Genomic DNA, 16,037 nt, shown 5'->3' with positions numbered 1-16,037 from the left:
TATTCCCCGTATCAACTTCTTTGCACCAAGATATGATTACAAATGAGCTGGCATTCAGAATACTGAATAACAGAAAGAAAATAGCTGCACTTTACATTCCAGAAACTTGTGAAATAATCAGTCTTGACAAGGCTGCAGAATCAGGGATAATAGACAGTAATACTGTATCTGTTTTGACCAATGTGACTTTACCAGATAAAATGCCCAATGTAGAAGAATTAAAGTCCCCTTGTAAAAATGCTGCAAAATGGTTATCAACTTATGAATTTCTGCCATCTGTATTTCATGATTGTGAGGGGGAGCAGGAAGATTCTGGTGCAGAAGACCCTGTATGTCATAATCTAGATCAAGCTAAGAAAATATTCATGTCTTACCTGATGGTAAATAGTTATATGGATGCAAACACTGGACAGAGACTTTTGTTATATGATGGACAACTGCAAGAAGTCATCAGTATGTTGCTGGAAGGTGATAGTGCTGGGTACAATGGTGGTGTGTCAGAAAGGGAATTTAGTCACAAATATGTAAGCTCAAAAGGAATTCACCTAAAGTCAGCTGACAGTGTTCAGGGTGATCTTTCAGATGTTGAGAATTCTTGTAATAACAGGAAATGTAATCAATTTGATGATTTTGGGAATTACATATGTTCACAAGATCTTCTCCATGTGTACAGGCCAAATGTTTGCAATACTTTTGGTACTGAACAATCAGAATATACACAGGAGATGCTATTAACCATCCCTGCAGAACTCAGGAATGTAGTAAGCAGCACGCAAAATTCCGTGAAGAGAAATGAACTCGGAGGTTTTTTTGAGGTTTCTGGGTGGACAGAACTCTCTAAGCATAACAATCAGCAGACAAATTCAGGAAACATTGAAGGATATCTTCCGAATGACTCAAATGCAAAACTTTCATCACAAACAGAAAAAGAAGGGATTTTTGTGGAAGACAGTCTGGATAATGAAACCATGAATGGTAAAACATTACAAAATTCCTTGTGTGTGAATGATTTGTCAGATAATGAAACATGGAAGGATCTGGAAAGGTGCACGGAATATGGGCCTCACATATTTCAAGCTGACAGTAGCAGAATGGTACTGGATAACAGCAAGGAAGATAATTTTCAGAGACATCTTGGTTCATGCATCAGTGCAGACACTGAATATAGACTTCCAGAAGAATTGGTTAGTCAATGTGGTGTCACACTAAAGTTTGAAGACAGTAGATATGGTGCACAACTTCTACAGGAATATGCAGGTCTGTCCCTAGAGGACTGTCTTTCTATCCATGGAGGGCCATCCCTGGAGGACTGTGCTGATTTTCAGAGTAAACTGTGTCTAGAAGACAGCACAGATGTGCACCATAGGCGTTCATTGGGTGGTGATACTGTCATACATGATAGACCACCTCTGGGGGACAGTAACAGCACAGCACAAAGGCTGACAGTAGAAAAAAGTGATCTGATATTCCACAGGTTACTGCCATGTGATAGTAGTTCTGACTCATCAATAGAGGGGGATGATGGCATCCCACAGCTTGAGAGTAACTGCTTGCAGCATGCGTGTGCTGAGGTTGCCTCTGAAGAGGACAGCTCTCAGTTGGATGATGGTGATGATGAAGCCTATGAAACACCTCAGGGTGAGGATGATGACACTGATGTCTATGATACTCCACAAACTGGTGATGATAATTCCTCTGACACTTCTCAAGGTGATGAGGAGTTTGATACCTTGCAGCTGGGGGATGATGATACCCCAGAGCCAGAACTGGTTGGAAGATCAGTTCCATTAGGTTTTCTGGAGGAGAGAGGTGGTCGAATAACTCTAAGAGAAGAGAGCAGCTCTTTTCAAGAACTTGCAGCTAATGCTGAAGAGAATATTCATGTAAATGTGAAAGGGCAACCTGAGAGCATAACTAGAATTTCTGCAAATGCCAAAACTATGGAAAAATTCCCTGAGGAAAGGGAAAGAACGTGGAGTTTTGGAGAGAAGGAACAAGAGTTACCAGTTACTGTTGAAAGTGAAGAAAGAAAGGAAGGAGGCATGAATTATTTGCGGAGTATGTATGAAGCAGATGTACAAGACAGGAATGAGGAAGTTGAAACAAAAGCAGAAGGTGACCCATATGAGGAGGAATCTGAAGGTACACAGGAGGGGGAAGATTATGAGGAGGATTATGACAGTTATGATGACTCTGACACTGATTCTGACAGTGAAGACGAAATGGATATTTTTTGTTCACATCATCAGTGTATAAGTAAAGGTGACCAGCTGTTAATGTCTGTAGAAGATGTAGAAAGGAGCAATGAAAGCAATCAGAATATTAAAGACTGCTGCTTTTCTTTAGGTCACAAGACAGGATATGCTTTGCAATTCCAGTCTAACCATGAAAATAGAAAACTATCCTCAGTAATATGTGAATCAATGTCAAATATTTCTCAAGAAAGATTTGTTGGTCTTTCATGTACCAGTGAAGAAGACAGACAGCAGGAAACAGAAGATGAATATGGGACTTGTGTCAAAAGTGAACAGATGCCACAAGATACTACTGAGCCTATTCAGTCTGAAAACACCTTTGACACTAAATGGATGTCCATGAAGAGTGAAGAGAATAATGAAACACAGTTTAGGGTTCCAGGTTCTCAGCTTCTAGATGGTGCTGTGAAATATGACACCAGCGTGACAGCCTACCTACAGCAAGGTACTGATGATGATCAAAGTACTGGGGCAAATTTGCTTTTCTCAGAACACTTTACTGACAGCGTGAATAAAGACTACAATACCATGCCAATGTTAGATTCAAATCATGGGCAAAGACAGAAGGAGTCACTACTTGCAGAGGAAAAAGTGTTAAATTATATGGAACAACTACAGGAAAGTTCATCCCAAATGGACAACAAATTCCTTACAGATACCCCTCAGGTGGGTGATAATAGTTCACTTAGGGAGCCAATGCATCCAGTCACCAGTTGGAAGCATGGTCAGATAGAAAGAGGTTTTGAAGTTCTTATAGAAAATAACAATAGAGTAAATATTATGGAGGAATGTGATGTCATGGGGCTAAGTAATAGTCCCATTCAGATGGAAAACCTTGGGGAAATATTTGATGCAACAGTAATTAAAACTGCTAGAGAAACTCCTGTTGCAAGTAAAGACAAAATAAATGTTGATCAAGCTTTTCTTGCCATTCAAGGTGCAAGATCAGATGAATTAAGGAGAGATGTTAACATTTCCACTTGTTTAAAGCAACATACCACATGCATAAAAGAAGGTGGCCATTCAGAGCTGAATAAAACTGAGTTATGTTCTGAGGACATGGAAAGAGGGGAAAAGGGTATACAGAATGAAAAGGATTTTCTGCTAAATTTGGAAGAAATGCGTTCAAGTGAATTTAACACTTACTCTTTTCCCCCACCTGATACAGTGAAACCAAAGGACATTAGCAAAACTAAAGAAACAGGGAGATTTAACTGTCAAAATGCTGACAGCGTTCTTAAGGACGTTCCAGAAAACAAAAACAGCAATGATAGTGAAATTTCCCCCACGAAACCAGATGCTGTAGGAAGTATTGAGGATGCCAAAGAATTAGGGGATGGAAGTGAAGTGCTGCCTACTGGGAGATATACCTATACCACTGATGTTTCTTCTGCAATTCTGAGTAGCATAGGGACTAAGCTGAATTATGGCACCCAGAATGAACATGAGATGCTGAAAAACACAAAGGGAGAAAATGTCATGGTCAGTGAGACTTCCTCCTTTGGAAATGGTTTCAAGAAACAAGTCATGGAGTCGTTGCAAAAAGAAGCGGGACCCTGCAAAGATTTTCAAGTAAAAGAAGGTATTTCACAACCAGCAGACATGTCTGACACACTAATGGAAGACTTAGAGAATACATTACAAAGGAAGTTAAAAATGGGACATATTTACTGCAAGAAGGAAGGTGAGCCCTTAAGTTACTCTGATACCAGAACTTTAAAGCAAAATTTACTTAAAATGGTTAGAAGCACTCAGCTTGCAAGTGAAATTTCTAGTGGGTCAAATCTGAAACAAATAAGCAATGCTATTAGAACTGCATTATTGGTCACCACGATGTGTACAGAGCCCAAGGACAGTGATGCTCCGTCACTGATTTGGCCTGATTACAGAAGTCCTGATCTTCTTCATGATATTCTGAAGCAGGAATCCTGCAAGCAAAAGACATCTGATACAGATGAAATGAAGAGTGAAACAGATGTGAAAGCTCCTGTTCCCAAGCTTGCTACCACTGAACTTCTGGAAATTTTTCGAATCTCACTTGGTGATGAAAGTACAAGCAAGTTAGAGGAGCTGATAAATGGTTTGCTTATGAGTTCACAGGTTGCTGGTACAACCACAGAGCATGAGGGTAAAGGCAAAGGAGATGGGCTTTATTCTCTTTCCTCAACAGAACAATCAGAGCTTGGATCAGAAATTGATGAGGAGAAAACATTGGCAGATAACACAATCACTACTTGGAAAAGTGATCAGGAGCATGGGAAAGCAGAAAGCCTGTCCAAAGGCTTTACAGAGCCTGTTTTGAAAACAAAAGAAGCAGTCATAGGAGACACCCCCACTAGCATGGTAAGTAACAAGAATATTCTCAGTGTCCTGTGTTAATGGTATTGTGTGGATCTTTCCGAGTGCTGGAGAGAACAATTGAACTGGAAAAATTGTTGAAAAATTAGATTATAAATTAAAATAAATCATAATAAACCCAAGGACTTTTACTGCTTATTTATAAGTCAGTTTGGAAAATATTTTCTTACTTTTAAAACTCATTTTCAGTTTGATGGAGTACAACAATGTTTAAAGTTAACAGAGAAAATGCAAGAACATTTGACAGTGCTTCAAGATATGCAAAACCACCTCGATAAACAACAGCCTATTAGTAACAGCCTGGAAATACTAAAAGCTGAACTGGAACAGCTAGAGGTAAGTAAAGTGCTCTTTATGCTTGTACTTCAGTGATGGGTGCTAGAAATAGCCCTTCAAAGTTAAATTAAAGCAATTCAGATTTGCACATTTTTCCTAGTAACTTAATTCATTTTTTATATTCTCTCTTTGTAGTCATTTGAATCAGGACTGGCAACCTTTGCAATTATCCTAAAAAAGGACATGAAGTTGGCAGAAGAATTCTTAAAATCTTGTAACAGGGATATTCCAGAAGAAAAACTTAAAGAGCTGAAGATAAGCTATGACTCTTTGCAGGAAGCATTTTTGGTGGTCTGTGATAGATCTTCAAAACGAGCAAAACAAATAGTCTGTGCTGTTGACTTGGAAATGGTATGTTTTTATCAGTGTATGTTTTTACCTTGATTTTCTTCAAGGTGATTGGGCTAAAATAAAGGAATTCAGCTTTTCTTTATTTTATCTTAATAGAAAAAGACATGTATGATTCAATTTTATTTGGTAGAAAATGTGACTAGACTTCAGGAGCATAAATAAATATACAAATTCCCTTTCTAGTCTAAGCTTGCAGGATTACACCAGCAACTTTTAAACCAACTGCAGAGATTTTCAAACTGGATCACAGAGAATAATAAAATCATTAATGACCTCACAATGAATACTAGTGATATAGAAGAGATGAAGAAAAGTTTACAGCTATTTCAAGTAAGTGCTCTTTATGGCAAGTTTTGATGCTTCTGGCAAAAGTTGCTCCTTATTATTAGTTATTAGCTAGGTTTTTTATTCCTTCTCAGGAACCTCTGTTGCCTAAAGAGATGAGTAGAAGTAATTACTTAAGGAGACAATTATTTGGTAATCCAGTAATAAAATCTTGTTTTGCTTTTTCACTTGCAAAAAAAGTTTCACAGAGTTAGGATTACTGAGAAAGCTATTGGTTCTACTTACATTTGTTGCTATAAATCTGAGCCTTTTAGGAATCTAATTTATAACACCAATACTACAGTGATTACAATTGGATTTTTATGCATTAGGTTCAGAATCTTTATGGAAGTTTAGTTGTCTTCCAAATCAATTATATGTGAGAACACAAGATGGGAGAAGATAAAGAGGTGTCTTTATTACACACTCCATAAAATCAATAATAGAAAACAAAGCAGATCAATTTTTTAGTCAAGTTCATATACTTCTATATGTGAGAATAATAAAAATTGTTTTATTTATTTTAATGTGCTTAAATAGAGTTCCAGACAAATGGTATGGGCATAGGGGCTCCTAGTATGTAGCTGTTAGCAGAATTTGCCCTATTGCTAGAAATGGTGAAGTTCGTGCTGTGGAGTTAAGGGTAGGAATGATTTCAAGTATATATTTCAGAATTTCTGGATCTCCAGACCTAGAACCTAGAAATATTACATCTAAACATAAATCTTTTAAAGTTGAAGGTCAGCCAGTTTTCAAACATCCATGAGAGAGCAAAGAAATAGAGATGTACAAGACCACATACTGAAAGTGTCAGTATGATTCTGGGTTTTGATTTTCCACAGCTAAATTGTCTACCAAAAGCATTTTGGAATAGGGGCTAAGAAGAGGTGGTAGGGATACTTGTGGTTTATTTGTACTTAATTTTTCTTTGTTGCTAGTAATTCCCTTCACTTCATTTACAGAGCAGTGCTGCAGACCTCAGCTGTAAAAAAATGCAACTGGAGTCCACTGCGTTTGATGTTCAGTTCTTCATTTCTGAACATGCTGAAGATCTTTCTCCTAATCAGAGCAAACAGCTCCTGAGGCTCTTAAATACCACCCAGAAATCTTTTCAGGAAGCACAGGAAGCAATAAGTTCCCAAGTGGAAAGTTTAGAGACTCGGTTAAAGGCAGTGCAAGAGCTGGGTTATCAGAAGGTTTGCCTTTCTGTGTAAATGTGTGCTGTATATTTCTGTCTATAGATGAGGAATTATAATACCAGCATGCACTATTTGAGTGTATTTCTATTGTCTTCCTTTTTGCTACAGATACACTTGTAGTTCTACAAAGATGATACTGATGAAATTTGGTGAATTATCAGTTTTGTCTTTCCTCAGTATACCCACAGAAACAGCATATTAAATTAAGAGCAGACACAGGTCTGCTCTTTCTAGCAAAGAGGGAAATTTACTTGAGGTTTCTCACAAGTGTTGTTTCTTCAGCAGCTATATCAGTAATTGATCTGAGCTATATTGATCACTGAATGGGTGTGGGCACTGGGAAGACAGTGAGTCAGGTTGGGCCAGTTGCTTCTTCAGCTGGCATGGCTGCAGCTGGCAAGTGTAAACAGCCTTTGGAGAGTCCAAAGAGGCTGGTAAGATGCTGCAGCTTAACAGCACCCCCTCTTCTCTCACAACAACACTGTTAGGACTCATAAACTGTGGTGAAGTGGTGATTCTATGTAATTAAAAGTGCTTTGGTAGTCTGAAGACTCTGTATTATTTTGCCATTCCAAGAACATTTATTTCATATTTTTGTGAAGGAGGCATAAAATTGAGCATAGGAAAGGCATGGATAAGTTTTCTAGGACTTTGTAACAAAAATGAGCTTGCATGTTTTGTTCTTCTCTACTGCTTAAAAAGTCCACAGTTTCTATTCAGGTAACATGTTATGCATACCAAAAAAAAGAGCTAACTCACATTCACAACTAACCTCTGTTTTGATGTCCTTTTTTTTCAGAATTAATAGTGTTTATAGCTGGTTTCAAGTGATTAAGAGACTGGATTTTCACTCCTGTTGTTTGGAGATTTCATCCTTCACATATGTGCATGGCCAGACTTCTATTGGGCAATTCCATCAAACATGGTCTCTTACTTACAACATATTTGAGGTTTATCCATAATGTCTGTATGTTCATCTTGCTCTTTGTACCACTGCTATCATGTTTACAGCATACTTTTAAAATTATTGCTTTGCAATATTGATGTTCAAAGATTTCTAATATCTATAGAGTGTTGGTTCCTGAAGTGAGGATTTTTTTCTCTTATTGTTCAATTGTTCTTGGCTCTAATATAGGATGTGGCTGAACGGCAGCAGGAATGCAAAGAGAAACTGCAGGAAATCTGTGATTTGCTTACACAGACTGAAAACCGACTCATTGGACAGCGACAGTCTCTTGTTATTGGAGACAGCAAGGCTGAGCTGGAACAATACCAGACCAAACAGGAGGTATGCACAATTCTGGTCAGAGAAGTTAAAGAAGGCTGAGTGCAGAGAATGACTCGACTCTTTTGTTGAGTAACAAGGCTTGTCGTGTGAGAGGAGGATAAAATAGATTTGTTTGACCTACCAAAAGTAAAGGCTTAGTGGCATGCATTTAAACTGTTGCCTGTGAATACACTCCAGTATGTGCCAGGGGGAGAGGAGAAACTTCCAAATGAAGAGACACTAGAATAGGGAGTATGTGCTACGCATTTCAAGAAGCGGTCTTGAAGTAGGCATGCATTTTGTTAATATATTAGCTTAGTATTCTTCCTGTTGAATGTGATAAAAACACACGTTTACTATGCTAAAATATTTTTTCCAGCTTTTTAACTGGTATCAGGAATGTTTATTCCTGTTCAGAGTACTTTGAAAAATGCTGCTGCTACCTTTTCTCTTGCCTGAGGCTTTCCATTGCTTCATTCTTGTTTGATTTTGAATTCTGGTTCTTACTACTATTACTTGCAATCTCTTTGGTGTCCTCATGTAGCAAACCTCTTGATTTGTTTACTTGCCTTGCTCATCAGCTGTATCCAGTCATCTATAAGCTTTTACTCTGTCCTGATGGATATTGAGTTTATGATAGTTAAAGGACTGAAGGATTTGGTGTACTTCCTCTTCCTCCTAGTTTACAATACTGTAGAGCTCCAACTCTCTGTAAAAAGAGAAATTTCCTTATTCATCTTGCCTTGCTTTACTTATCTTTGAAGTAATGAATTTAATTTGTCAAAGTTTTTCTTACAGTCAGTCATACAGACACCCCTGGGGTAGCTTTTAATGTCTATTACCTGTCTTAAGGACTCATGGCCTAAATGGGGTACTCATGGGGGATGAAGAACTGATACAGTTACTACATGCCTAATTTTTTTTTCATCATCTGTTTGTGACTTCCTAGCAGACTAGTTGTTATTTTCTCACTGATTCCTTGTAATCGCCATTCAAGAAGTGTGTCATAAGGAGGGAATGGTGGTTAAAAGCAATCTTTTTTGTATATCAAGTCAGAGCTTTCATCCTCAGTGTGCTGTTTGAAAGGGAGCACAGAGATCTTGGTCACAAGAGAAGCTTTTCTGGATACAGGGTCCGCAGGAAAAATCTTTCTAATCTACTTGCTGAAGTGTTAAAATGAACTGCAGTTTTAGCTGCAGTATTCTGTAATTGCTGCAGAATCTGTAGTCTAGAGTGAGGATCAAATGCTCTGTCTTGCATCTCCAAGGTTATTATACTGCATAAAAAGGTGAAAAATGTAATTGTTTCAGTAACTGGGGGAATGTACTCAACAGTGTAATCATTACAATTAAAGATCCTCTCAGATAATTGGCAGGCAGACTAGGAAAACTACTTAGGGTAAATTAAAGATTTGTTCTCTATGAAATTCAATGCAAGTAAACATTCTTGAAAAACTGAAATATTATGATTGATTACAATAGAAAAAAAAACAACCCAATTGTATGCCATACCTGGCCTGAACAAACCCAAGAAATGTGGGAAAACTTCACCCAGGAAAGATGATTGCAATTTTCTGAGTTGTATTCAGTCAGCTTATTTTCAGCAGCTTTCTGTTAGGAGAGCAATGGACCATAATTTGTCAGGAGATTGGCTTTACTAACTGCAGTGTAGCAGATTTACTGAAGTCTTGATTTCTAAAAAATAAGATTTATGTTCTTCTGTATATATGGAAACACAATATTTGAACTGTTAAACAAAGGGGGGAAAGTGGCTTCAGTTTGAAGAGGATGGTAAGCAAACAGATTTGCAATTTTTAAGAGAAGTTATAAAACATTGAGCTGCAACAACATTGTCAGATGTTGATGCCTTTGATTTTAATAATTGTCTGCAATTTAGTAATGTATCACGTGCAGCTAGAAAGAAGCAGTGTTGCTAGTTACCCCTAGGAGATAGCTCCAATAAAGTCAGTTGGGCAGATCTCATGAATAATTTATGTACTCCTATTTTCTTTCTTTTTTATCAAAAGGAAATACAAAAAGACATGAGAACAAGTGCCCAGACACTGGCAGAGATTGTGAAAAATACTGAAACCTTCTTGAAAGAGAATGGAGAAAAGTTATCACAAGAAGACAAGACAATTCTGGAACAGAAACTAAATGAAGCTAAGACAAAGTGTTTGCTCCTTAGCCAGAAGGCAGAAGAGTCCAAAAAAGAACTGGATAAAGCTATGACAACAGCAATTAAGCAGGAAACAGAAAAGGTTTTTAAGCAATAGTTTCATACCTTTATTCAAACCTTTTTCATGTCTTGTGGTATAAGTCATGCAACTTACTGTTGTGTGGTGGGTTGACCTTGTCTGTATTCCAAAAAGCCATTCCATCACTTCCTTTCTCAGCTGGACAGCGGAGAGGAAATTTAATGAAAGCGTGTAGGTTGAGATAAGGGCAGGGAATCATCACTCACAGTTCCTGTCATGGGCAGAACAGGCAGGACTTGTGGAAATTAATTTATTACCAATCAAATCAGGATAGGAAAATAAGAAATTAAAACTAGGTCTTAAAGATACCTCCCCTCTCCCTTAGTCCTGAACTCAGCTCTGGAGTTCTCTCCCTCATCCCACCTGGTGCCAGGGGGATGGGGAATGTGTGTTGTGGTCAGTTCATCACACACTGTCTCTGCCACTCCTTCCTCCTCCCACTCTTCCTTCCTGTCCCTCACACAGGAGACAGTTCTGCATGAACTGCTCCAGTGTGAGTCCTTCCCAGGGGCTCCAGCACAGTTCCTTCCGTGGGGTGCAGTCCTTCAGGCACACTGTTCCAGTGTGGAATGACCCCATGGGGTCACAAGTTGTGCCACAAGCCTGCTTGAGTGTGGGCTTCCCACAGGGTCACAGCTTCCTTTGGTTATCCTTGTGCTCTAGAGTGAGGTCTTCATGGGGCTGCAGGTGGATCTCTGCATCCCCAAGGCCCTCCATGGGCTGCAGGGGCACAGCTGCCTCACCATGGGCTGCACCAGGGGCTGCAGGGGAATCTCAGCTCTGGCACCTGGAGCATCTCCTGCCCCTCCTTCTGCACTCACCTTGGTGTCTGCAGGGCTGCTCCTCTCACATGTTCTCACCCCTCTCTTCAGGCTGTTGTTTTTAATGCTTTTGCTTAGCCTTAGCAAGTGATGATGGGTCCATGCTGGAGCCCATTGGCATTGGGTCTGTTGGACATAGAGGAAGCTTCTGGCAGCTTCCCAGAGGAGCCACCCCTGCAGCCCCCCGATTCCAAAACCTGGCCAAGCAAACCCAATGCGTACTGACAAACTGTGGAGAGGTTAATATTATAATTCAGTTGGGTAATAAATAAACTATTGGTTTATTCTTTTATAAAATAAACAGCAACCTCTATACTAATCAAAAATTTTCTTTGATTTTAATTATTTTGAATGGTTTATTTGTATGTTTATTTGATATTTTGTGATCTCTAAAGAAGATTTCTAAATTGAAACTGTGAAATTTCAATGTAGGTTGCAGCCATGGAACAGCTGGAAGAAAGTAAAAATACAATAGAAAATCTTTTGGATTGGTTATCAAATGTGGATAAAGAAGCAGAGCATGGCCGGAAATTTAAGCAAGTGATAGAACAGAATGGAACACACTTTGAAGAAGTTTTGGAAGGAGAGGAGGATGATGTCAATGGTAATCTGCTTGAAATTCAGCAAGACATTGAAACTCAGGTGGATGGACTAGTAAAAAGCATAGATGATAATCTGAACCAGCAGTATCAGAAAGTCAAGGTATTGTTTACTGGTTTTATTCAACATTTAGGTGTATCACTCCTTACTCAACATAAGTGAACTTGAGCTCATCCTGTCTGTCATAGGCTTTGGAGCAAGCACTAGGAAGATAATAATACACAGTGGTAGGAATTTCAATAGTTAAAATGTATTGCATATTTGTCACTTTTTTGCTGTTACTATAATTGTCTCCTGCAAAATAAGAGAAAGGATACATTCTGCAAGGTAAATGAAAAAATCTTTGTGGTGAGTCTATTATTTTTTGTAGTGAGAAATTGACACAGGCACATAAAATACAAAAAGTAGCAATATAAATTCATACCCTTTATGTGACTTTTTCCATAACCTTTGTGATACCCAGATGGTTCATCCCCTTTTAATTCCCTGTGAATACTGATAATAATAGTTTACTGAAATCATAGTTTGCATTTCCTACAACTTAACACAAGGGCAAAGCAGTGTTTGAAGGCTTCAGAACAGTGAGTTACATAAAATTACAGGGCAGCGTTTTAAATTTTCCTGGTAAGTCAGAAGAATTTAAAGTGGTAAGAGTTCAGTTTTATGGTGTTTGCTGACTTGCAGCTGAGAAACCAAAAACCTCTAGGTGGGAGTTGATTAACACCTTAAAGAAAGTTATTATGCTTGTAGCTGGTAGTACTTTGGATTTCCTTTTTTATTAAAAAAAAACCCAAAAACACACACACCAAAAGCAACCTAAAAAACCCAGGATTACTGGGTTTTGTGTACATGATATTTTTACTTCTACTTTTTGGCAGTTAATTTCTTCACAATAATTGGCCACTGTACTCATGGAAAAAAAACATACTGTTTATTTTACATAGCTATTTTTCATGGGAGACCTACAAGTATGAATAATTTCTTGAAAGAATATATTTGAAATCTGTTTTTCATTTGGAATATAGTAGTAGCTCTTGGACTAGTACACTACCATAAATGCTAAGTAATAAGCAAATTAATTTTGTTAGGAAAAGAGTTAAAGAGATTGATAATGTCTAGTTTTGCTCTACAGAGTTGTGTTTTGGAAGTACAGGGGAAAATGTTTATGTGGTATATACTTCCAGGTACTGCTGAGTTGCAATGGTACTTGAACCATATGGTCATGGCCTGTATATCTGGCAAAAATTACCATTGAATGTTTTGTAAATTTTTTTTAAATGCAGAGAAATATGATGACCAAGAGTCACACTTTCACTTAAATGACTGAAAAAATGTGGGGTTTATGATTAAAAAAAATAAAATTAAAAAAGCCTTTTATCATTTTGATGGTCTTTGTTTTACTTGTCCTTTTTTAAGGAAGCATGTAAGAAGGTATGGGTTGTAATTTATTCTCTTATTTGTAGGCTCAACATGAGAAAATTATTTCACAGCAGCAGGCTATCATAGTAGCAACTCAGTCTGCTCAGGCACTGCTTGAGAAACAAGGGCACTACCTTAGCCCTGAAGAAAAAGACAAGATGCAAAGGAACATGAAAGAGCTGAAGGCTCAGTATGAGACTGCTTTGGCTGAATCTGAACGAAAAATGAAATTGACCCATTCTCTAAGGGAAGAATTGGAGAAATTTGATGCAGACTATAGTGAATTTGAAACGTGGCTGCAGCAGGCAGAACAAGAACTTGACAATTTGGAGGCAGGGGCTTCTGACTTCAGTGGTATTATGATCAAACTGAAAAGGCAGAAGAGTTTTTCAGAAGATGTTATATCTCACAAGGGTGACTTACGCTATATTACAATTTCTGGACAAAGAGTTTTGGATGCTGCAAGGTCATGTAGCAAAAGAGATGGTGTGAAGATTGACAAAGATGGTATTGATACTTCAGCTACATATGCTGAAGTACAAAATAAACTGGATAGAGCTTCAGATCGCTTCAAATCTCTCTATACTAAGGTAAGTTTTATTTATATTGAATAGGAATGACTACTGTAATTGATTTAGCAATTTGTGTAGACTAGTTGATGAAACAAACACAGTGAGAAGTTGTAAACTCTTTGTTTCTCAAAGTCACATAACAGAACAAGATGCTTTTCTAGAGGATCTCCTTCAGTCAAGTGTCAGACTGGTAAAGGTTTGAATGGATGATACTTTCTACTTTGTGTTATAAGGAAGAAATGAGACCAGAGTTCTTCATTGTTCTTTCCAGCCTTAAACATCCTCTGAGATTGTGGCAGCTCAGCATGCCTTGAGTAATGTTCTAGGTTGGAAAGAAATTGTAATATTTTCAGATGTATAATGTTACTTTATGTTACTTGCAGTATTTCCCACAGCTGTTTATTTACTTGGCTCCCTACTAACAAAATGAATGTAAAAAGAGAGAGACTATGCCAAAAATAGCAGGTAAAGTTTTAATGTTAATTTGTATCCTGAAATAGTTCATCCCAATGTGAGCTTTGTTGTCAGCACTAGGCATGAAAGAACTTAGTGATTTAAGGACAGCAATTATTTTCCACTGCTCTGCCAAGTAAACATTTTATTCTTAACAATATCAGATTAGTGTCTAGCTAATGAGTAATTAGCAGTGCAAAATCCTCCATGTACTATAGAGAGAGAAGATAATCTAGTACTCTGTGCCAGGTTCACATATGGAATCTACCTCATAGAACTAGACAGACAATCACTAACTAGTCTCACATCCCAAAAAGTTCCAGCTGTTTTCAAAAAACCAAGCGTTGTTAAATATTGATAATACTCCAGTACTGTAAACTTTTGAGATAAGTATTAATTGAATCATTGAAGAGAGGGTTTCTGTCAGTAGTCTTTGACTGTGCTACTTCATATTTTTCTAAGATCATAAGTTCAAACTCCTTAGTAGAGCTTCAGTGTCCACAGGTACAGTGTTGGTCTTGCAACAGTGGCCATCTTTGTATGGAAATTTTTATCTCTTTAAGGTTTTCATGCTCAGGAATGCAAATTCTATAAAGATTTGCATTTGATTGCATGGTTAAAAAAGCAATGTAAAACTTATTTTCTTGTTTTGTCAAGGCAGCTGTTCATTTACAGAAGCACATTTTTCTTTTCCTGCTTAACTGGTATGAACAGGGAAGCTAAATTGAAAATTCTATTGACATGTTAGATTTCCTCCAGTTGGTTTATTGAATTATTTTGAGTGAGAATGTAAAGATTTCATTGCAAAATTATCGGAGAGTTGTTTTTATGCACATAAAATCCCATGCCAGCAGTTTGGTTTGTTAATTTTCCAAATTCTATCCTTTCCATATATACATTTAGCAGGGTAGTAACATACATGATTTAAATATTTGGCAATAAATATGCAGAACAAAGTAGGCCTTTTGTGTCTTTAAGGATAGAATTCTAAAAAGTGAGATCATCCATCCACAATTAAGTGAGATTTTTCAAGTTGTAAATTAATTGATAGTAACCTTTTTTGCCGTTTGTAAAAGTTTCTTGCTTTTAATAAACACTTAGATTGCTTTTACTTTTATATATATGTATGTGCCCATGTGTGAGACATGTTTTTATAGGCTTTTATGTTGAAGGAATCCTAAAGTCAGTTCTTGGTTAACTAGTTCTATAAATAAGTATGTTCTATGTCTGCCCACCAGATGGAGACCAAGTACTGTTTGTAAATATTGCAATACAGTATCTGGAAGGTTCAGAATATAAATATTTAATGTAACTGTTTATAAATATTATGACTTGATACAATCAGATTTTGCTTGTGAAACCATCTCCAGAAAGTCTGAAAGAGTTTCACTGACTTTTTAATGTGACAATTTACTGTAAACATTTTGGGGCATGCTAACATATAGGACTAATAGGATCTTGTTCAGATGACATTTTTAAGTGAATAAAACGAAGCATATGTACAATACTGAACCATATCACTTTGGATTCACTATGCAGGTAAGGTAGTTATGAAAACAGTACTCCACTGTTCGTATTTTAATGAAGATACATATCTCTTCTGCTTAAAAAAAATTCTAGCTTCCAGTGGCTTTCTACATTTCTACTTTCCACTTGCTTTCTACAATTTTGGTGCTAGAGTTCTGATAAAGAATCTTTATATCGGTGAACCAAAAATTATTCCAGAAATTTCTCCTCTTCTAGTACAGCAAGTAAGATTCCGGTTTCTCACCTGCATCAGTGATTTAATCCTAAATGACCCTTTAGGAGCACAAACTGATAAGAC

At 37.4% G+C, this 16,037-nt stretch overlaps 1 protein-coding gene across 5 annotated transcripts in view; it reads left to right on the top strand.

The window, feature by feature from the left end:
* The window catches only part of DST (dystonin), a 286,945-nt gene that overhangs the window by 179,164 nt on the left and 91,744 nt on the right, over window positions 1-16,037 (top strand). For all 5 annotated transcript variants that reach the window (XM_062489748.1, XM_062489751.1, XM_062489750.1 and 2 more), the window contains 4 exons: window positions 7,959-8,111; window positions 10,117-10,350; window positions 11,601-11,870; window positions 13,232-13,777. In XM_062489748.1, the coding sequence (XP_062345732.1) occupies window positions 7,959-8,111; window positions 10,117-10,350; window positions 11,601-11,870; window positions 13,232-13,777 (1,203 nt within the window). The remainder of the gene's footprint in view (window positions 1-7,958; window positions 8,112-10,116; window positions 10,351-11,600; window positions 11,871-13,231; window positions 13,778-16,037) is intronic.

The sequence above is a fragment of the Cinclus cinclus genome, chromosome 3, assembly GCF_963662255.1.
Source record: "Cinclus cinclus chromosome 3, bCinCin1.1, whole genome shotgun sequence".
Taxonomy (NCBI): Eukaryota; Metazoa; Chordata; class Aves; order Passeriformes; family Cinclidae; genus Cinclus; species Cinclus cinclus.
Note: the sequence above shows the minus strand (reverse complement) of the source record. Positions and strands in the feature narration are given on the sequence as shown.